General features: G+C 42.7%; 1 protein-coding gene across 3 annotated transcripts; it reads right to left on the bottom strand.

Annotated features, from left to right (window-relative positions):
* Positions 1–262: 262 nt before the first annotated feature.
* Positions 263–7,269, bottom strand: LOC147618568 (fasciclin-like arabinogalactan protein 17). Of its 3 annotated transcripts, none has more exons than XM_086775024.1 (3): positions 5,716–7,269; positions 5,556–5,633; positions 263–599 (listed from the first exon to the last, which is right to left on the bottom strand). In XM_086775024.1, exons 1-2 carry the CDS (start codon positions 7,118–7,120, stop codon positions 5,587–5,589), a joined length of 1,452 nt encoding a protein of 483 aa, XP_086631150.1. In that variant the 5' UTR covers positions 7,121–7,269; the 3' UTR covers positions 263–599; positions 5,556–5,586. The 3 variants fall into 3 exon arrangements, with proteins under 3 accessions (XP_086631150.1, XP_086631151.1, XP_086631153.1); XM_086775025.1 differs by having other exon boundaries at positions 263–607; XM_086775027.1 differs by lacking the exon at positions 263–599 and adding an exon at positions 625–1,088.
* Between the last annotated feature and the right edge of the window lie 16,610 nt (positions 7,270–23,879).

Raw genomic sequence — 23,879 nt, forward strand, 5'->3', positions numbered from 1 at the left:
AGAAGTGACGAGATAAATCTCTAGTTACTCACCATTATGTAGAGAGGGGACACCCAGGAGAGAAATGAAGCACAAAATGGTACAATGACAGAGGGTTAAGGCACCTTAGAACCAGTGTACTCTCCAAAAAAAATCACATAGCATTAGGGTTTAGGGTTTAGGCATTGGCTGTTAATTTTGAGAGGAGGATAATGCCATTGCTAAATATACAAGCAGGAGCCTCACATAAAAACACGCTCTCTCACACACACAGTTCCAAAAGTGACAAAAGGATGCCTCTTATTTCTTGCGGTTCTTATTGGTAAGCAGCACCAATAAAATGGTTCTCATATATGTTCCAGACAAATGAATGAATATACATAAAAGCAGTGTTCTATGGACAAGATGGTTCAGCACATAAATACTTCAGGCATCTAGTTCACAAAAAAACACTTGTTTAAGAAACAGAAATAATAAATTTAATGGCTTGTGGTTGAGGGCGTTGTCTTGCTGTATATCCTTCTTCTGGCCAATTATATCCCTTGTTGATGTTGCTGTCGATTGCAGAGCTCTTGTGAAGAAGGGGGCAGCATGCCAACACTCCTCTTATCTTCCATCTCCTGAACACCTTGCAAAGATTACAGCCATGTTAGCGAGCAAATGAACAGACTTGGCAATTTTTGTTATGAGATTCATTTGTAAATTAAGTGCCAATCAAAAGGTTAGAACCTAGCAACTGCACCACTTTGGATAGAAAGAATTAACATAAACCATCTGGCCCAACTTGGCTTTTACATCTTAATTTGCTTCAACTTCCACTCACAATGTTTCTTCAGTTTGTGATATATATCTTACAGGTGTCCACAAGAAGTGTAACCACTGTTCTTCAGTTTGTTATATATATCTTACAGGTGTCCACAAGTACAACCCCAATATCAACTCTTCACAGTGTGCATCAAGGATCATAATGATGAATTGCCACCTCTGATCCCAAAGTCATCTAGCTTTCAGCTCTAACATGTCAATAGCCTCATGGAAATGCTTATATCAATCCAATGTATCATTCAAGAAGGTTCATTTGATCACATCTTCAGCACCTGTCTAATGTCCTGCAAGATTCCTAATTAGTACTCTAGTATGTTCATCATGATCTACCAAGACAAGTGTTAAAATCTGCGGCACAGATTTCCACCACCGGTCCCCCCTCATAACCATAGTTGGTTCGAAACTCGTGTCAAACAACGTGAGACGGATGATACGACCCATACTGTTCCTATCGTATGGTACCTTACTCGGAAACCTTGCATTTTCTTCACTCACATACATAATGCATACACACATACATACATACATAAGTGCATGTGTACATACTTACATATGGTACCTTAGAAACCTTGCATATTTTATACATACATACAATATCTTGTGTATGTATGTTGTATGTATGCATGCATGTATGTATACATTGTACGTGCATATAGAACCTCCAAGACCATATTAGGGAAAATCTCCATACTTTGGGAATTCTAAATGGCGGCATTTTGAATCTACTTATTAGAGTATCTTGAACATACCAACCTTAATGTGTCAGAGATTGTATATTTAGAGCCTACACGTCAAGACCTTTCAACGATATATTACATGAGGGGGTTTTAATAAAAGATTGAAATGGTTCACCATGCTCCCCATTTGTGGATCTTTGCAAAGTGGGAATTGGGAATTTCCCAAACTCGCTAATATTATCTTCTCCCCTTTGGAAATCCAAAGGTTCAAAACTCATTCGAACACGTACTAGTCACATGTTTCTGGAGGTTCTCACAAACCTGCTCATAACTAAAAGCAGAAGGCAGCATGTGTCACGTGCACACACGTGAACGTGGCTAACGTCATAGCTAATCCCTGATTAGGCAAGTCTTAGGGTAGGATTAGAGGGAAGAAGCAGCAAGTCCACAAGTATCACCATAGCTCAACCTATGACTAGCACTGAAAACACAGTTCATCTCTCTCTTCTTTCTCATGTCTATTCATTGCTTATTCAGCAAAGTTCCTAATCAGTAGGCTTGGGGCTGGATCAAAGGACAGTAAGGCATCCGGGCATGGCCTGCACGACTTCTGTGTATTTTCAAAACATTGATATGATACAAAAAGATGTATATGTCTGTACAACTTCTGTGTGGCCTTTGGCCTTCCCAAAGAGATCCAATGAAGACTGTCTATTACCTGCCCCTCAGGTGGGGATCAGATCATTATGAATATGTTTGGGTTTAGCCTTTTATAGACTCCATATGCACAGGTCGGCCAAAATACTGCTGTCAGCCAGTTCTACTGGACATGACTCATTGAAAATGCTCATAAATTCTGAAATATACTGGTCGGCCAGATCTGATGATGCCCAATTGCTGTCGGCCACAGTACTCCTCCTGAACCTCCTGCTCTGGATCCTCTTTCTCCTGAGCAACCTGTTACCCTTTCCTACAACAAATTTCAACTGGTTGTGCTTGTGGACTTGCTGCTTCTTCCCTACCTGTTGCCTAGTCAAGGATTAGCCATGACGAGAGCCACGTCCACATGTGTGCACGTGACAGAATTGTTAAAATATTGCATCTTTATATTTATGCTGTCGTGGAGCTGTCGGCCTGTTTCCTACAGCCGACTGCTTCATGCACAAGTATATAAGAGTTGCTCCCTTTATTCATTCTATCACATCATTCATTGCCCTATTTGTTGGCTCTTGTACTCTGTAACCTCAAGCTAATTAAGCTCAGTTCTTGCTTGCAATCTCTCTCTCTCATGTTTATTTGCTTCCGCTTGTGCACATTCTTTCATGGTATCATATGCCTAGGCTCTGGCTGCTGCACAATCTGTTTCTCTCTGTTTTCTGCTTCCCTAGACTCTCCAGGCTGTAGATCCTTCAAACAGTGGCTGCGTTTCTTTTTTAGCTTCTTTGAGGCAGACATGGGTCCCCCTGCACGAACAAGGAGGACAAGCTCAGTGGTTCAAACTATGATCACTGGAAGCTACAGATGAAGGTGTGGTTCACACACAAGGGACTCTGGGAGATTGTTCAGGGCCACGAACGAAAGCCTGAACGCCCTACTAGCTCTAGGAAGTGGACTCAGGACCAGGACTAGGACCAGGAGGATGCCTTTCTCGCAGAACTTTCAGCTTGGCAGAATCAACACTCAAAAGCTCACTCTGCACTTGTACGAGCCATCTCACCAAAGGTCTCCCCCGCCGTGCAAACATTGGATTGTACTGCCGCTGTTTGGAGAAAGCTGTCTATATGCACGGGACTCTACAATGCGGTCTATCAACCTATTGGGTCAGCTCTTTTCCTTGGAGTTTACAACACGGACTTCCATGCAATCATTTGTGATAAAGGTTAAGGTAATTCATGACCAATTAGTGGCAATGGGTACTACCCTGACCTCTTCTTAGTTAGCTGCTCTCCTCCTCATCAGGCTTCCTGCAGATTATGACATGGTTTCCCGAGCTTTGCGGGTTCAGTTCACAACACGTTCCCTCGAGTTTGATGATCTGTGTACTCTCCTCTTGGAAGAGGAATCCATCCTAGTTTCACAGGGAAAATTGAAAGTTTAATCGTCTATTGGACCCGATCAGGCACTCTCGACGGTGCAGAAGAAAGTTCGGAGTCAGTGTTACAAGTGTGGGAAGAAAGGCCACCTGTCAAAAGATTGTCAGTCAAAGGACAAAGGCAAAGCCAAGGACAAGGGCAAGTCTTCAAAGAAGGGCAAAGACAAGTCACATGACACTGACACAGACTCGTTTAGTGATAACCCCAGCTCTCCCAAGGCCTTACAGTCTAGAGAGAACATGACTGATGTCCTGCTCTGATCCTGAGGACATCCCCCCGTGTGCCGTCTTCCAGAAACGGCTTGTGGCCGAGAGATGGGGCTTTCAAAAGCTCTCTTATATTAAATCTGGAGCATGAGACCCGTGTGTCGAAGTTCCAAGTATGAAGACAGGTAAGTTCACTTGATGGTCCAGATGAGTTCCAGGATCAACCAAGTTTCCTTCATGGTTTAGATGAGTTCCAGAACTATTGGTTAGCAGAGACTATGGACAAGATGTGTTCCATGTTCATTTGTTCAAGGTTATTGGATGTGATGTGTTCATAGTTCTACTTTGAGTTTGGAGCCAAGCAGATTTTCTTTTGCTCTTCATAGTGGCATTATGTTTTCTGAAAACAACAAGCTGACATGTGCATTTTCCGAGGTGTACTCACTACTGGCCATACTGAGGTGTCCATGGTCGCACCTTCGTCATCAGTTTTCTTCTGACCTTTTTTGCACACTTCAAGATGCAGAGGGTGTGTTAAAATATTGCATCTTTCTATTTATGCTGTCGTGGAGCTGTCGGCCTGTTTCCTACAGCCAACTGCTTCATGCACAAGTATATAAGAGTTGCTCCCTTTATTCATTCTATCACATCATTCATTGCCCTATTTGCTGGCTCTTGTACTCTATAACCTCAAGCTAATAAAGCTCAATTCTTGCTGGCAATCTTTCTCTCTCATGTTTATTTGCTAACTCAGGACGTTGAGTATAAATAGACAGATTGAATCATTGCTAGAATGGCAACCTTGCAAATTTAAAGATTGCACCTTGCAGAATTAAAGACCCAAACGTACAGAGGTGATGAATGGCACACCCACACTACCTCACTAAATACAAACTCTACTCACAAATCTAGAACTGTTTATTTTTTCATGTCTGCATCACTTTGTTCAAATGATTCAATTCCTCAAAGGTTGCATCTATAAAAATTCATATCAAATCCCCCATTATCCTACAGAGACAAGTGAGGATTGGACCATACATGTACATGGGACATATCTCTCTTTTGCACTTCATGAGGCTCACTTGCACATCGTTGATCTTGATGAGCATGGATTGTTTGCTTACAGCCCCCTGTCCTTGCCACCATGTGAAATTGTCATGCACTAAGTTAGCAGAATCACCAATATTACGAAAGGAAAGAATGGCATCATACTTAGTAGTCACCATTGCTTGGCCTCATTTGGCCTCACATGATACACCTATTAGGAACAAGAGGAGCCAAATTCCAAAGCTAGCAAGAAGCACAAGCTGGTCTTTCCTTCATGTCTGTCAGGTTTCTTAGAGGTAATTCATGTTCTCTAATGGATTTGACCTCTATTAATCTACACGTATTAGGCTGCCTGTAGATAATCTACTCAAAGGTTAGGCATCTAATAATCTAAATAGAATACCCCATTGAGCTTGCGAGTGAATTGTAATCTGTAGTGGATTATGGTATGGTACGCTCGTACCACACTCACATGATCCTTTAGAACCAAATATTGTGTGCAACTAGGAATGGAATAAGACCTCATGAAAAAAAAAAAACTACACACGTAAGCTACTGTCCTGTATTCAAAGGACATACCGCTACTTATGGATGCTAAAGAGAAGCCAAACTTTCAGAAAACACAAGCCAATGCAATTAAACAACAAGCCTTTCAAAAAACAGCAAGCCAAGACAAGGCTAGCTCTCAAAAAACAACAGGCAAAAGCAAATGATATACATAAACTCACAGAAAATGGGAATGGAAGCACTTTTATCCCATCACTCACAAGCCCATGTGAATCGTCCCAAAACCCAGCATAGCCACCCTGCATGGCACATGAATTTCACCAAAATTGAGTCAAACCACAAGCTTTGAAGGTAATGTTTGTTAGTCAAATCATGATTTACCTTGAGAGCTCCATTTGCTTGTGGTGGGGGGCACCTTGGTCTCATCATCATCCACCTCCATCACCTCCTCAGCTTCATCTTCATCTTCACCCAGCTTCCTGCCCTTCTTGCTACTAGCGGTGCTGGTTTCCTCCACAGGAGACAAAACCCTGTCCACACCTTGCACAGAGATGCGGCCATCCTTGAAAATGTCGATGTCGATAAGGTGGGCTTTGTCTTTACCTTCGCCAAACACAACGGTTCCGTCCTCCTCCTGCGCCACAAGCTTGTATGGATCCCTTAGAGTCTGATACGACACCTTCCCGAACCTGCGCACGGCGTTGTAGAAGCTCTCTTCCGTCTGATACTCCGGCACTATGTGGTAGAAGATTATCTGCTCCGGTGCGCCCGGCGCCGCCAGATCCTCTGCCGTTAGCTTGCTCATGGCCTCGTCATTGGGCGCCAGAATCGTCATGCGGTACCCCTCACTCACCAGCTTGGCTAGCTCCGGCGCTAGCGACGTCAAATTAACCAGCAGGTCAGCCATCTCATTATACCCCCCATAGCGGACGAGCGTGGCAATGAAATCCGCCACGGCTGACTCTCCGTCGAACCACCTGTGCCCGGACGAAGGGCCCGGTGCGGGCGCCGGCGCGAGCGCAGGACCCGGAGCAAGGGCGTAAAATATAGATTCTGTCGGAGGTGACGGCGCTTTAGACTTCGCCGCAGCTTTGGCCGCCGCCGCCGCCTTCTGGGCGCGATAGGTCTCCGGTGTGGGTGACCCCTCCGGCAACACGGCCAGCATCCTCGCCATCGACTTGCCTTCCTTCCACCTATTGAATGCATTCTGCACAGATTTGGGTATGAGGAGACGATCAATGCCGTGCACAATGCCGTCCCTGCGCACGATGGCGTCCGGCGCCACGACATTGCTCAGATCTGCCTTTAGCCAGCCGGCGCTGGAAGATAACTCAAGGGCATCCGCTGCGAGCGTGTGAAAGGAGCTGTTGGTCCATTGGGCGGCGGAGATCCTTTCCGAGATAACGTGGAAGCGCAGAAGCTGTCGCAGAGAGTCAATGTTGCCGGGTTCCAGCAGGAAGCGGCGAAAGTCCGGGTCCAGATTGTGGTCAAGGAAGGAATTGCGTGGCGCCAGTATGGTAATGCTGCGCGCGCCCACCATTTGCTCCAGCGTCTGCAGCAGAGAAGCTTCGTCCGCCATCTCTGCGAGCTCTGTGTAAGGCGAGTCGAGCAGGGCGACGAGCACCGAATCGGAGCTGATGACAGAGGGAGAGGAGGTGCCGGACCTTTTGACGGAGGGGGAAGAGCTGCCGGACAACACCAAAGCACCGGGAGACCTCCCATGCTTGCCCGCAGCCACAATGCAGGGCAAAAAAAGCAGAAGGAAAAGCAGGAGCGCCATGGCCATGGTCTGTGATGCTGGCAGCAGAGGGGAGACGACAAAGGAAAGCGAGAGCAGGGCAAAAGGCCTTGGATGTGGTGCAAGGTGGGCTGGACGCTTGTAAAAAAAGGAGAAGGAAAGGGGGTAAATCCAGCATTACAGAGAAACACAACAGAGTGAGAGAGAGAGAGAGAGAGAGAGAGAGAGAGAGAAGGGACGTGGTGTTACTGCATTCGCATCTAGGGGGTGGGGTCACGCGGGTGGCTCGCCCGTCGCAGTACGTGCCCTCACCGACAATAACAGCCCCGCAGCCCCGCTTCGCAAGCGACTTTTTTTTTTGGGCAGCCTGTCACTCCCACTTCAGTTTCATTTCGTTTCCTTTCCTTTCGTGTCATTTCATTTCACAATCCCCCTCGCTTATTAAAAGTTTTATGCACCTTTATCCCACCAACCTCCTCCCCTTCCTTATATCTACCACATAAACTTTCACAGGCCCTTTCCCACCCCTCAATTTATGGCAGGTGAGGCAAATCCAATGAGATTGTTGCTTTTGGCTTTAAGGGGGGTGAGGTTCAATGTAGTGTTTGCAAAAAAAAAGTATTTTACCAAAAAGTGGAAACCTTCATGTAGACATTGCGAAATTATTTATAAAGGAAAATCTTGAAATCTGAAGGTTTTTGTTCTATAACTTTCTAAATTTGTACCTTCAAGTTTTAAATTTGAAGGTATTTTTCAAAAAATGCAAGTGCAAACTACACTAAACTCGGGTTTTATAGGGATAATAACAGGTGATGAATCCTCTTAATTTAAAAAAACTATCAGGATTGAAAAATAAAAAATAATGTACTTCCCCTTCTCCTTTTCTCCCCATTTATTCAATTTCGCTTTATGAAAAAAATTAAAAAGCTTCATTTACTACTCAATTTGAGGAAAACATGCAAGCATGACAAGGTTTCATTGAAGAGGCAAGCATGCAATAACCTTACAACATTAGAGCTTACAAGACTGGAGCTCTCAAGCAATAAAAGGTAGTGAAGGGCACAAAAGCATGGATATCAATTGAGATATTATATCCAAAGCCACATCAACAATTGAAGAAAACATGCAAGTTATGACAAGGTTTCATTGAAGGGGTAACCACGCAATTATCTTACAACAAGCTTACTCTAAAGCGATCAAAGGTAGTGAAGGCCAAAAAAGCATGCATAACACAGGAGCTTGTGCTAGATAAAAGGGTGCAAAAATGGCTAAAGTTCGACTACCTTGCAAAGAAGACAAAGGGACCGTATTTCATGATCGAAGATCCCCTATAAAGGACTTTTGCAAGCCAAAAAAAATTCAAGACTCTCCAATTACAAACCTCACAAGTTGAGGAGAAAGCTTTTAACTTTCCATTTCATGATGTTTGTACATGGTGTCCTATCAATGAACTTCTAGTAGACATTAAAAAGTGTGTGTGTGTGTGTGTGTGTGTGTGTGTGTGTGTGTGAGAGAGAGAGAGAGAGAGAGAGAGAGAGAGAGAGTTTAACATTGTAGCCAATCAAGTGGACCAAATATGATCCATATAATACCATCAATGTGCAAGGAGTGGGGTTGGAACCTAAGAGCCCTCCATCTTTTGAATGCTTAAGACACTTTGTTATGCATATTTAAGCATGTATATATGTATAGAGCAAGATGCAATGAAGCATATCAATTTTTTATTTGGGCAAGTGCAATGTATAATCAAGAGATCCATTCAAGGGTGTTATGATGAAAAGCGATACTTTTTAAAGGTGTTCCAAGTAAACATGTTGCTACATTGTGTAAAACTTTTAAATTAAGTGACAACAAACACTTAAAGAAGCTAGAACATTAAAAAGACCCCACGTCGCATGGTGTTTTGCTTTCTCTTCTATACATGATTGAAAAAATATAATGTGATTGTTTAGGTTGGAATATTGATGTTGCTTTAATGTATTTAAATTTTCATGCTTGTTTATGTGTTAGGCTGTGTGAATGCTTGCTATTTCAAGTCTTACTCCCAGCATAGTTCAATTAATCTTAATTATAGTTTGGTATCTAAACTTCATATCTTTGAAAGCTTGCATTTTTCCTTGAAGCCCTTCGGGGTTTTTTTTTGGGGGGGGGGCATGGGGGTTAAATTGACCTGCATTATAACTTAAGACTTGCTACTTGGGACTTCATTGCTCTAAACTTGAATAGCTTGCATTTGCTTGCCTATAAGTATTCATACCATTCTTTAGGCAATCAACCATAGATTTGTTTGAAGTGATAGTGACTCCCTCAATTAATTTTCATTAACTTTGGATTTGGCATCTATCTTAATGTTCCCAACTATTGGTGACAATTTTCTCTATTTGGGTATCAATTTCTAGAGATATATTGTTGCTAATGTTATTAATCTCTAGAGTTCTTGTTTCCCAATGTTGCTAAAAGAGACTTTGAATGAAGCCTACCCTTGAGTGGTATATTCTCTTGCTACAATTGGAAGATCTAATCACGTAAGTATCATTGTCCGCTCAAGGTTCTTGGATATGCTTCCAAAGCTTCTCTCTCTCTCTCTCTCTCTCTCTCTCTCTCTCTCTCTCTCTCTCTCTCTCTCTCTCTCTCACACACACACACACACACACACACACACACATGCATATACACACACTTATAAAGGTGTGGCCATATCTTTGTACAAGTTGTGGACAAGTCAACGTACCCCCCCAAAAAAAAAAACCCAAAGGGCTTCAAGGAAAAATGCAAGCTTTCAAAGATATGAAGTTTAGACACCGAACTATAATTAAGATTAATTAATTAAACTATATTGGGAGTAAGACTTGCAATAGCAAGCATTCACGGAGCCTAACACATAAACAAGCACAAAAATTTAAATGCATTAAAGCAACATCAATATTCCAACCTAAACAATCACATTATATTTTTTCAATCATGTATTGAAGAGAAAGCAAAACACCATGAGAAGTCGGGTCTTTTTAATGTTCTAGCTTCTTGAAGTGTTTATTGTCACTTAATTCAAAAGTTTTACACAATGTAGCAACATGTTTACTTGGAACACCTTTCAAACGTATCACTTTTCATAACACCCTCCTTAAATGGATCTCTTAATTATATATTTCACTTTCCCGAATAAAAATTTGATATGATTCGTTGCATCTTGTTCCATACATATATACATGCTTAAATATGCATAACAAAGATGTTTTAAGCATTCAAAAGATGACCATTCCTTGCACATTGATGGCATTATATGGATCCTATTTGGTCCACTTGCTTGGATACAATGTTAAATCTCTCTCTCTCTCTCTCTCTCTCTCTCTCTCTCTCTCTCTCTCTCTCTCTCTCTCTCTCTCTCTCTCTCTCTCTCTCTCTCTCACACACACACACACACACACACACACACACACTTACTTTTTAATGTCTGTTAGAAGTTCATTGATAGGACACCATGTACAAACACACACACACTTTTTAATGTCTGCTAGAAGTTCATTGATAGGAAACCATGTACAAACATCATGAAACAGAATGTTAAAACCTTTCTCCTCAACTTGTGAGGTTTTAAATTGGAGAGTCTTGAAAATGTTTCTGGCTTGCAAAAGTCCTTTATAGAGGATCTTCGATCATGAAAGATGGTCCCTTTGTCTTCTTTGCAAGCTGCTCGAAATTTAGCCACTTTTGCTTCACTTTCTCTAGCATAAGCTCTTGTATATCCATGCTTTTGTTGCCTTCACTACCTTTGATCGCTTTAGAATAAGCTTGTTGTAAGATAAGTGAATTGTTACCTCTTTAATGAAACCTTGTCATAACTTGCATGTTAACCTCAATTGTTGATCTGGCTTTGGACATAATATCTCAGTGTTGCTATCCATGCTTATGTGCCCTTCACTACCTTTAATTGCTTTTGAGAGCTCCAGTCTTGTAAGCTCTAATGTCGTAAGATTATTGCATGCTTGCCTCTTCAGTGAAACCTTGTCATGCTTACATGTTTTCCTCAATTGTTGATGTGGCTTTAGATATATTCTTACAACTTTTAAAATATTCATACCACTCTTTAGGAAATCAACCATAGATTTGTTTGAAGTGGTAGCGACTCCCTCTATTAATTTTCATCAACTTTGGATTTAGCATCCATCTTAATGTGCCCAACTATTGGTGAGACAATTTTCTCTATTTAGGTATCAATTTCTAGAGATATATTGTTTGCCAATGTTATTAATCTCTAGAGTTGCCTTGTTTCCTAATGTTGCTAAAAGAGACTTTGAATACATGAAGCCAACCCTTTAGTGGTATAGTATCTTGCCACAATTGGAAGATCTAATTACATAAGTATCATTGTACGCTCAAGGTTGCTAGGTTCTTCTTGGATGCTACTAAAGCTATTCTCTCTCTCTCTCTCTCTCTCTCTCTCTCTCTCTCTCACACACACACACACACACACACTTATAAAGGTTCCTCCTTCCTACTTACCTTGTTGCTTATGAAATGAAGTAGTTGTATTGTTGCCTTGTTGTTTACGAAATAAAGAAATAAGACTTTGATAATGTAGTACAATTTTGTTACCATTACTTTCCAAGCCTTGATGTAAATCATGCAACTGCTTTAAATTGATACATATTAGTGTGTTTTTTTCCCTTTGAATTGAGTAATACAAAACTTTGCTGCACTTATAGTAAGGTTCATGCACTGTTTTTTATCATGCACATAAAATAACATGTTATCATTGAAATCCCAAAAGGTTGTGCTAGTAGGCCAAAAAGTCAACATAATGATGATTGTGTTTGATGTTACTTCTACAACAACCTTTAATATACCACATTATAATATTTTGAAACATGCCTCCACTCCTTGTAAAAGTGTAAATTACAAGACCCTAAAATTATAATTGGTTTTTGTTATCAATGGCTTATGCACCACCCTAAAAGGTCTTTAGTATAATTTTGTATACCTTCTTTATGATTAATATATGTGACCTTAAATGGACATAGCAACAATCCATGACCATCAAAAAGCACATCTAGTTTAACTAATCACAATCTTATTTTATGTAATAGGGCCTTTTATTAGGATCTAACATAGCTTTTAGGAACATAAATTGTCTGTCCACACTACATTTAGCATGTGAAACTCTATAAGGTTCCCATGACTTTGTTTCTTGATATTGATTTGACACTCATTTTTCTCTTCAAATATGGATATGTGAAAGAACATTGATTTGATTCTTATAAAATAATTGAAACTAAATCAAGCAATATCATCTTGCTAGGTCTAACATAGCTTATTTTATGTAATAGGACCTTTCATGAGGATCTAACATAGCTTAGAAACATAAATGTCTATCCACACTACATCTAGCATGTGAAATGCTATAATGTTTCCCATGACTTTGTTTCTTGGTATTGATTTAGCACTCACTTTTCTCTCCAAATGTGGATATGTCAACTAAAATTGATTTAGCACTCACTTTTCTCTCCAAATGTGGATATGTCAACTAACATTGATTTGTTTCTTATAAAATAATTGAAATTAAATCAAGCAATGTGAGGAGAAGATCCTAAGCCAGTATTCAGCCTAAAGAAGAAAAGAACATGACTTCTTTCTTAAGGAGTTCAAGGATTGCTTTGGATGGAAACACATGAACATGAAGGAAGTCCTACTAGAGGTGGTAATTCATATCATGGACAAACCAATGCCATATGAATAAAGATCTTACCCACCAATGAATCCATGATGTTCTCAAAGACATTTAAAGATGAGGCTCAAAAAATCAAAGACATGGGATTCATTTAACAAACTAAGCACATATAATGGGATTGTTCTAAAAGGGTGTGTGTGAACCTCAAAAAGCCATGCAACCACTATTTACAATCACTATCCATTGCCACACATAGAGCATATGTTAGAAAGAGTCATAAAAATTGGCTTATAGCTTCTTAAATGGATATTTGGGCTACAACTAAGTGTTACATTAGGGGAATCTGGCTAGAACTCCCCCGGCCCATTTGACTCTAGGGTGCCGCCCTCATTCCCACTCCTCTATCAGAATCCCGACCCTCTCTGGCCTCTCCACCCAAATGCCATCACCCGACACCCAAGAATAGGAGGCCTCCCGCCGCCACCAAGCTATTGTTGTGGCTGAGGCACAACTCAAGGAGGACCAGAAGGCCAAAGCCGTTAGAAGAGCACAAGAAGAGGAAGATCTCTAGTGCACAACCTAGTCTTTTGAAGAGAACCTTGTTGAAACCCCCCCTCCTCCTTTCTCCTTTCTGCACCCTCCCTTTTCCAAAGCAAGTCCATCCTCCCAAACCTCCTCTCAACGGAATACAACGGACACACTGCGCGCTAGGCTCACATGGGAAATTTTCGCTCCCAAGCTGCCTACTCCAAGGGCATCCGCTCGACTCATGGTGTTGTCCCAAATTTTGCACAAGGATTTTCAAGCCTTGCTTGGGAATCGCTCACATCCATGACAGATTACATGCATAGACAGCAGGAGTAGGTCATAGCAACCCAACATCAAATTCTCATCGCCAAGGTCAAACAGCAAAACAACAGACACAGGAAACCCTCCACGAAGCTATGCTTGCCAACCAGCAACTCCATGCGGCCTTGGAGGACCGCGAGGCCACTACCCTCACAACTGTCACCAGTGAGCTCCAGCAGCAAACTACAGGCTTCCCAAGAGGCTGAGCAATGTGCCAACCAAGCCCTTGCCCTTGCCCAAATAGAAGCCAACCAACTCAAGCAGAGAGTTGCTCATGGGGAGGATCTCCACCTCTCCTTCAGCAAATACTGAGAAGTGGCAAAGGACACCCTTAGCCAGAAGGACCTTCAGCTCGTTTTGCAAGCCGCAGAGGCCCGCACCACTCTCCCTCCACCCACACCTTCCGAGCCAGTACCAAACGCAGTCGAATGCAAGGTCAACGTGTTGATGGACTCTGCCCACCACAGAGCTCCCTTGCCTCGCCACCCCTATGCAAAACCCCACCCAAATCCTCGACCTCCATCACCATGCCCTCTACCTTAACCTCCTCCAACATGACATCTTCATCAACGACCCTGTCTCCCCCCCCCCACCCACCCTTTCCTATATCATTACCAAAATTCTATCCGACTTCATCTCCTTCCTTGTCATCCTCTTTTTCCAATCCCATATCTCCTTCTCCGAACCTGCCACCTCTTTAACCTCCCCGTCCACCCTCTATTTGCCAATCTCATCAATTGGGCAAACCTCATCAGGTAGTACTAGCACCCCACTATGACGACACCCTCAACCTTTGTATATAAAGCCATCTCTCTCTATATTTTTTATTTTTGAATCTAAAGTCTTGCATGCATCTCTCTCTATCTTTGTATTAACCAGATCAAGAGTAAGGAGGTGATGTTCTCTCTCTGTTTTGTTTTTCGAACACTCAGTTTAAATGAGATTCTCTCTCTCTCTCTCTCTCTCTCTCTCTCTCTCTCTCTCTCTCTCTCTCTCTCTCCCCATACACTCAGGTATACACACACATACTAAAACACACTCATGTGGGTTTACACACTACATTCACCTTTTGAGTGAGTCACTCCACCTAAAAGGAAGGTGTGCCACTCATATTAGGGGGATAGATAATCATCCACAACGGAGTGCAACTGAGTGACCGTTGAGACTACAAGGTACAGAATAAACACTATGCGCTTTTTGTTGGTAATAATTTGATACAATGTAAGACATTGATCTTAAGTTTTTCTTCATTTTGGTAGGTGGCTCCTTGTGGTACTTTCACAATGGAGGGGAAACTAGTCCTTTGTAGGGACTGGTGTCATGGCTAAGGCATGCAAGGAGCTTCGCCAACATTGTATAAGCATAGAAAATGATTGGCTGTGCTATAATTAGGAGTTGGCTCATTCTCAAGATGTGCCCATAGACCTAAGTTCCACATGGTTCAAGCTAAATAATCCAAGAAAATTATTCAAGAAAGCACGCAACCTCAAATTTTTTTAGAGGAACCTTGGCGTGGACAACCCCAATGATTGCCAAGGCATGATGCTGCATATGTACCACGTGGTGCTACTATCTACCACCACCTGGAGCTACCAATATAGCCCAGTAACACTCATATCATCCACCACCTTCAGGAGTAGAAATGACACTAGCAATGATGCCATAACCTTACGGTATACCATAACCTAATATAACCAACCCATATCAATATCCGAATTGTGGGGGGACCTCCACGACCCAACACAAACCAGTAAAACTTCATGCAAGTTCAAGTAGAATATGAGTCATGGAGATAGCCATGTCATTGGGTGTCAAAAACACGTATTGATGTTTTCCATGGATTTTGTATTCATCATTGTCTCATGTATGGAAGTGACTTTTATCAATATCTTGCAAAAGTGTGAAATGTGTTGGTGTGTACATGTGTCAATTTCTCCACACAGAGAGAGAGAGAGAGAGAGAGAGAGAGAGAGAGAGAGAGAGAGAGATGTCCTATGTGTTACGATTTCAACCAAAAACACTTGTTGGTGTTTTCCATGGATTTTGTATTCAATGTCTCATGTATAGAAGTGACTTTTATCAATACATTGCAAAAGTGTGAAATGTGTTGGTGTGTACATGTGTCAATATCTCGAGAGGGAGAGAGAGAGAGAGAGAGGGAGAGAGAGAGAGAGAGAGAGGGAGGGAGAGTGAAAGAGAGTAATGGTAGAGGTACCTATGTGTTACAATTTTAACCGCTCGCGCCAGTTTCACAAAACTGCTCGCCCGTATTGCTCGCAAAAAAAGCACCCTTTGGAAACCCTCATCGCATTGTTGTGATTTTGTTTTCCTAGTCTTTTGGAAACATTATGCACCTAATGCTTTTGCCAGTGTTGTAGTGGTTTGGAAACTTTGGAGTCTGATTCTCTCATTTCGCCAATGTTGTAGTGATTTGGAAACTTTGCCAAATCACTACAATGCAATGGGGGTCGTCATGTCCAATTGTTGCATTATTATCGCATTGTAGTGATTTGGAAAACTTTGCCAAATCACTACAATACCGATAGAGATCATTGTGAGTGATTTGGAAAACTTTGCCAAATCACTACAATACCGATAGAGATCATTGTGACCGATTGTTGGACCCTTATCGTGTTATAGTGATTTGGAAACTTTGCTAAATCACCACAACACTGTAGGGGTCGTCATGTCCATTCGTTGGACCCTTATAGCGTTGTGGTGATTTTGTTTTGTTGAAATCATGGATCGAGCTCTCCTAACTACACATCCTAATAACAAGATATTTACCTAATCATAAACTAATCCTATACTAATCACAATGCTAAACTAAGGTGGATAGAAATGAAAAAGACCCATCATGAGTGTGTGCAAATTAAAGTTTAGACTCAAGTTTAGTTAGGTTATAAGATGGAAACTTGTACTCATAAAAAGACTTGAGATGTTGTGCTTATATTCCATTGTTTAAAATGTCCACCTTTTATATGAGGAGAGTACAACATGGCCTTTCTCTTGCATGTGGGATAATTCTCACTTGGTGATGTGGCTTCTCACACTCACTCCATATTTTCCTTGTGCTCCATGGCACCATGTTTCTCAACACCCTCCCTTGGTGCCAAATCTTGGGGATACTCAAGGCGGTTGGATGTCGGTTACAAAATGTTGTTTTGAATTTTTTCTTTCTACATTCCTCTATAGGCTATGAGCAACTTTGGCCCACGTGCTACTTTGGCACTTCCCCCCCTTAATGGTAGATTGGGTACAATTTTTAGGCTTTCACTCTTCCTCTCTCTCCCCTTGTGCTAGGCTACTTTGGCCTTTATGCTACTTTGGCATTATAGCTACTTTGTCTATGAATTTCAGCTTGAGTGCATCATATGGCCTCAGAGGCTGATTACATCATACTTTTTGGACAAGAGGGGTGAATTTCTAGCTTGGGTACATCACCGGTCATAGAGGCTAATTACAAGCACTTTTTGTAGGAAGTAGGATTTTTTGAAAAGATGCAGGGGGGAAGAGAGCTTGAGCTCTTGCAAGCACACACACACACTCACAAAACCCTAATAGAGAACACACAAGGTGAGAGGCTGAAAATCTTCTTCTTCTCTACTCAACACTCAACACTCCATATACAAGAATAAGAGTACACACAATATGAAAGGTACTCAACCAAATACATACACGGGTTCTCTATAGTGTGAACCCGACTAAATGAGCTGGCGCTATAACTATGCCAGTCTCTAGAGTGGCTGTCACACAGCCTGTCATCCCACTGGCCGCATATCACCCAAGATCTCACCAACCATGCCAGTGGTGTAAGTGCGGGGCCTATCCCCCAGGCGGGTCATCAGTGTCCACCGCCTCACTAGAGCTCGATATCTCAACACTCCCCCTCGAGCTCAACTCCATCTCATGTACACCAAGTGAAGCCCTGAATCTGCGGAGCTTCTCTGTACCCAATGCTTTGGTGAAAATGTCAGCTACCTGATCCTCTGTGCTGACATAAACAAGGTCAAGGTCTCCTGCCAAGACCTTCTCTCTGACGAAGTGGTAGTGGACCTCTATGTGCTTCGTACGAGCATGAAAGACTGGGTTCCTGGCCAACTGTATACTACTAATGTTGTCACAGAAAATGACAACTTGTCTATCCACTGATAGACCCAAATCTGCAAGTAGCTTTCTCAACCAAGCTACCTCACATGCTGCCATAGCAGCTCCTCTGTACTCGGCCTCTGTACTCGATAGAGCAACCGTAGGTTGCTTCTTGCTGCTCCAAGTCACAGCAGCACTCCCCAAAGAAAACATGAATCCACTGGTAGATCTTCTATCTGAGATACTACCAGCCCAATCAGCATCTGTGTACCCATGTACACATATCTCTGTCCCAGTCTCATAGAATAGTCCACAATGCAAAGTAGACCTCACATACCTCAGTATGCGTCTCACAGCATCCAAATGCGGTTTCCGTGGAACCTGCATAAACTGACTCACCAACCCAACAGCATAGCTCAAATCTGGTCTGGTGATCGTCATGTAGATCAAACTTCCTACTATGCTCCTGTACATAGTAGGATCCTCCAAGATCTCTCCTGAATCTGCACTCAACTTGCCATTCTGATCCAATGGCACAGAAATAGGCTTACAGCCTGTCATACCATACTTGGACAACATGTCCAAGCCATACTGTCTCTGCAGTAATCCAATACCATGTGGTGACTTAATCACCTCAATGCCCAAGAAATATCTGAGCTCCCCCAGATCCTTCATCTCAAACTTCTGTCTTAGCAGAATCTTTACATCAAAGATCTCTGCATCATGGTCCCCCGTAATGATCAAGTCATCTACATAGATGACAACAAGCACAACTCCTCTATCACCATGTCTCACGTACAATGAGAAATCTGCATTGGCTACATGAAAGCCAATAGTGACAAGATATTCAGAAATCTTGTCAGACCATGCTCTTGGTGCTTGCTTTAAGCCATACAAGGCTTTCTTCAACCTGCAAACATGCTCGGGGTGACCCACATCCTCATAACCAGGTGGCTGCAACATATACACCTCTTCTTGCAAATCCCCATGCAAGAATGCATTCTTTACATCCATCTGATGTAAAGACCATTGCTTTGACGCAGCCACTGCTATCACAACTCTCACCGTTGCCATCTTGGCAACTGGGCTGAAAGTTTCTTCATAATCAATCCCATATGTCTGCGCATATCCTTTGGCTACCAATCTAGCCTTGTACCTGTTTATGCTTCCATCACTGTTATGTTTGACTTTGTACACCCACTTGCATCCAATGGCTTTCTTGCCTTCAGGCAATTGCACTAAATCCCAAGTTTCATTTCCATATAGTGCATCCATCTCCTCATCCATAGCTTTCTCCCAATGCACATTTCCAACAGCCTCATCAATGCATGTGGGCTCAACAACCTGCACAACCTTTGCCATATATGCATAGTGATGTGCCACATAACCATCATATGTAAATCTCTGCACAGGGTTCTTCACTCTCCCTGATCTTCGCAGCTTTTCATTCATGGCTTCCATAGCCTTCTTTACACCAGGTGTTCTCATAGCTGGGATCCCAAGCTCCTCATCAAGGCTCATATCTGAGCCACTGGACTCTCCATCAACATGAGAATGCCCTGCAGAAATGTCAGGCATACCAAGGGGCTCAACCACTTTCTCTTTTCCTTTACGTGATGTACTAATCACATTTGCAGGGCTGGTATTATGACGCAGCCTGCCACTCCATGGTCTATCAACAGACCCACTAGATGAGGACTCTCCTGGTCCACTCAAAGACTGTGATTGCTGACCTGCATTCTGTGCAACCACACTTCCACTCAAATCAGCCCCAACAGCTTCTTTTTCAGCAGCATACCAGCTGCTCATCTCATCAAAGACAACATCCCTGCTTACCCTCAACTCACGTGTAGCAGGGTTATAACACCTGTATCCCTTTTGCTCAAGGGAGTATCCAATAAACACACATTTTTCAGCTTTTGGATCCAGCTTAGTTCTCAACTCATCTGGCACATGCACATATGCAATGCATCCAAAAACTTTCAGATGAGATAAATCTGGTTTTCTGTCAGTAAACCTCTCCTCTGGAGTTACATCATGTATGGCTGCAGTTGGAGTCCTGTTCATGATGTATACTACTGTAGAAACAGCCTCAGCCCAATAGCAATGCGGCATATTTTTCTCTTCCATCAATGCCCGCGCAATCTCAGCAATGTGCCTGTTTTTCCGCTCAGCAACTCCATTTTGCTGCGGAGTGTATCTGCATGTATACTGTCTCCGAATTCCATTCTTCTTCAGAAATTCAGAGAACTCATTGGAGAAGTATTCTCCCCCTCCATCTGACCTTAGGCACTTGACATATTTTCCTGTTTGCTTTTCAACCAAAACTCTGAAATTCTGAAAGTGAGTGAAAACCTCACTCTTCTCCTTCATGAAGTATACCCACACTTTCCTTGTGTGGTCATCAATGAAAGTGACATAGTACCTGCAGCCTCCCATAGACACGGTCTTCGTAGGACCCCATACATCTGAATGCACAACATCTAGTGCATTTCTGCTCACATATCTGTTACGTGGAAACACATGCTTTGTTTGCTTCCCAAATTGGCATGCTTCACATATTTTCTGCATACCTTCCACTTTAAATTTTGGCAGCCCTGTCACAATTCCTTTTGTCTGCATAGACTTCAATCTCTGCACATTTACATGTCCAATTCTTTTATGCCATATGTCTGTGTCTGCAACAACTCCTGAACCATTTGCAAACATCGCAGCACTCATTTCAGGCATGTCTACATCCAACGTAAACATTCTGCCCACTCTGTTGCCTTTTGCAACCAACCTGCACTTGTCTTTGAAATCTTCAACATAACACCCATCAGGGTTAAACCGAACCTGCAACCCCTGCTCAATCATCTGGCCAACTGAAACCAGATTCTTTGTTATGTTCGGTACATGAAGTACATCTGCAAGGTACTTCACTTTGCCACCCTGCATAGATAATGGCACATCTCCAACGTGGGCAATTGGATGAGCAGTGTCATCCCCTGTTTCCACAAAACCTGGTCTTTCCGGGTTCTTCATCTCCTTGAACCACTCCCCATGACTCGTCATGTGGTTCGAAGCGCCTGAATCCACATACCACACATTATCTTTTTGTGCTGCATCAACATTTTCAGACATGGCATTCACGACATGCTGCATAACAAACAACCTCTCATTATCCTCATTATTTCTGCTTGAGGATGCATAGTTGTTTTGCTGCACTTTCCCATTTTGCATGTCAGCCTGCTTCTTATAATATTCTGACTGCACATATCCTGGCTTACCACAATAATAGCATTCACGTGCATCATTGTATTGCCTTTGCCAATTTCCACGGCCTCTTTGACTCCCCCTGCCTCTGAATTTGCCTCTTCCACCTGCGTGTTGTTGTTGTTGTTGTTGATTCTGGGACTGTTGTTGCTGCTGCTGCTGCTGACCATAATTCTGATTACCTGTTCGGCCACCTCCTTGACCGCGTCCACGGCCTCCTCTACCTCGTCCTCTTCCTGAACTCGTGTAGAAGGCCTGTTGCTCTGAACTGTTCTTGCTTTGTGAAGACTGTTGGTCTTCACCCAAGCTCTTCTCTTCGATAATCAGCATAGACACCAAATCTGTAAAGTTGGGAATGTTTTCCCGAGTCTGAATAGACGTCTTAAACGCCTTGTATTGTGGCCCGAGACCACGTAAACAGACTTCCACCTTGTCATCATCATCTACTAACACACCAATAGATGCAAGGGATTCCACAATGCCCTTTATCTTCAACGCATAGTCATTCACAGACATGCTCTTTTTCTCCACAGTATGAAGTTCATTCTTCAACTGTATCTTACGTGCCTTGGTATTTGTTTCATAAAGCTTTACCAAGGTGTCCCACGCCTCCTTGGGGGACTTGGCATCCTGAATGTGCCCAATCATGGTGTCCTGTATACTAATGGAAAGCCAATACATTACTTTCCTGGCTCCTTGGTTCCAATCTTTAAACTCTTTCACATCTGCAGCAGTCGGATTTATATCCGGTATCTCTGGTGCCTCTTCATGCTCACCTTCAATGTAGTCCCAATAGCCTTTTCCCATCAGGAAATTCGTTAACCTGAACCTCCAAGCATGGAAGTTATTCTTGTCCAGCTTCTCAGCCACAATCTGTGTTATGCCATCATTAGACATCTTGCCAAACACACAATTTTACCAGAAACTGTACTCTGGTTTTTCTGCACAACCTGCAGTATTTTCTGCACAGCGGTACTGGAGTACTCAAATGTCACAATCAGTGACTTCAATGTGCATACATACACCCAATGGCAACTGTAGACCTCTTTGCAGCACCCACAGTGTCTGCACAGTCAATCTGTCTTCCTGCAGTTCGTAAAACAGAGTTCTGCAGAGAATCGATGACTTACCCGCAGTGCTCGAAATCGCCTGCTTTCTGAAAAACGGAGGTCCAGACGCGCCCGAAACGCGTTTTCGGCCCGAAAATTTCAGTCCAAAGGACTCTATAGTTGCCCTGTAGCTTCACTCCAGCGAAGAAAGCTCCTCAATCGGAGATCGTTTGCCGGTGCCTCCCGTAGAGCTCCCGACAAGGGTGTAGTCACCAACACAATAGGGAAGAGTAGTTGCAGCTCTTACCCTCATACCGCTTCCTGTGGTTCTCTTACTTGCAGCTCAGCCCTTAGCACGAACCAGGCTCTGATACCATGAAAAGATGCAGGGGGGAAGAAAGCTTGAGCTCTTGCAAGCACACACACACACTCACAAAACCCTAATAGAGAACACACAAGGTGAGAGGCTGAAAATCTTCTTCTTCTCTACTCAACACTCAACACTCCATATACAAGAATAAGAGTACACACAATATGAAAGGTACTCAACCAAATACATACACGGGTTCTCTATAGTGTGAACCCGACTAAATGAGCTGGCGCTATAACTATGCCAGTCTCTAGAGTGGCTGTCACACAGCCTGTCATCCCACTGGCCGCATATCACCCAAGATCTCACCAACCATGCCAGTGGTGTAAGTGCGGGGCCTATCCCCCAGGCGGGTCATCAGTGTCCACCGCCTCACTAGAGCTCGATATCTCAACATTTTTTACAATAAATTTTTGTTTTAAGAGTTGGGTAGTGATTGGTAGCTTCTTTGTTGCTTCGTTCTTTTCTGCATCTCTCTCGCTTTTTCTTCTTGTTGACTCTTTGGTCTTTGCTTGTGCACACCTACGCTTTGATACTCGTTTGGTTGCAGTGTTTTTACAAGGGATTTACTCTTCATTTTCACACACACTAGCATGCTCATTTGGCCGCTTTTACAATCTTTTCCACACTTGAGAGAATTTTGCATGCATATTGGCGTCATGTTGAATGGTTGTAATTTTTTGTTTTTTTATTTAAATTATCAGGATGATTTTGTTGATGATGATCCAACCATTAAATGCGGTGTTGATGCCCATGATGATGATAAACCATGTCTTGCTTGATGATTTATAAGTGGAAATAAGATGCCCATGTGAACAACCTCTTAAGAAGGGATTCTTTACACAAAGATTTGAAAAAGAAAACTTTATCTTTTTATGTAGTGGGATTTTTTCTTTTTCTGTTTTTTTCCCTCTTAAAAAAAAAACAATAATTGTTAAATCAACCTTATCTCCTAGACGTGGCTGCCTGCTGGCTGAACGGTCGCGGTTGCTACTGCTCTCTCCCTCTGATGATGACGATGTCGGTGCTGTTCTGGAAGCTGATGGTGGTCGTCGACGTTTTTATCTTCCTCATGCCAGCGTTCTACAACTACTCTGGATAATGATTTGCTGTTAATGTTGCTTTGTGCTTCTCTGAAGCTCCCACGGGCTGGACCGCTTGCTCTGCTGCTCTCACCACCTTCCACTACTAGCCGCATTTCTCTGCGATCTTCTTTCTATGCTTTTCTTAGCTGCACCTTTTTCGCTTGGTGCTGCTGAACTGACAGCTTTTTCTATTGCTGCAAATGGTGGAGCCTCGTTTCTCGTTACTACCTCTACCCTGCTCGCTTTGCTCGAATGCTGCTTTTGGACTGCCTGGTTGATTCTTTGCTCGTTGGTTCTGCTATACGCACTGCCTTTCAGGCTATTTCTTTCGCTGACTCACCACTTGCACTTGCTCACAATTTTGCTATAGAGAATCACAATAAAGCTGCAGTTAAATAAACCAGTGTGAAGATGGCTTGCCCATGCTTGTCTTTAATGTTCTATT

Source organism: Cibotium barometz, chromosome 35 (genome assembly GCF_041138505.1).
Source record: "Cibotium barometz isolate CiBa-2024 chromosome 35, ASM4113850v1, whole genome shotgun sequence".
NCBI classification, from domain to species: Eukaryota; Viridiplantae; Streptophyta; class Polypodiopsida; order Cyatheales; family Cibotiaceae; genus Cibotium; species Cibotium barometz.

Coding starts and splice junctions, on each gene's coding strand:
- LOC147618568 (XM_086775024.1), bottom strand. CDS start 7,120: ATGGCCATGGCGCTCCTGCTTTTCCTTCTGCTTTTTTTGCCCTGCATT. Junction 5,634..5,715: donor AAGCAAATGGAGCTCTCAAG/GTAAATCATGAT, acceptor TGTGCCATGCAG/GGTGGCTATGCTGGGTTTTG.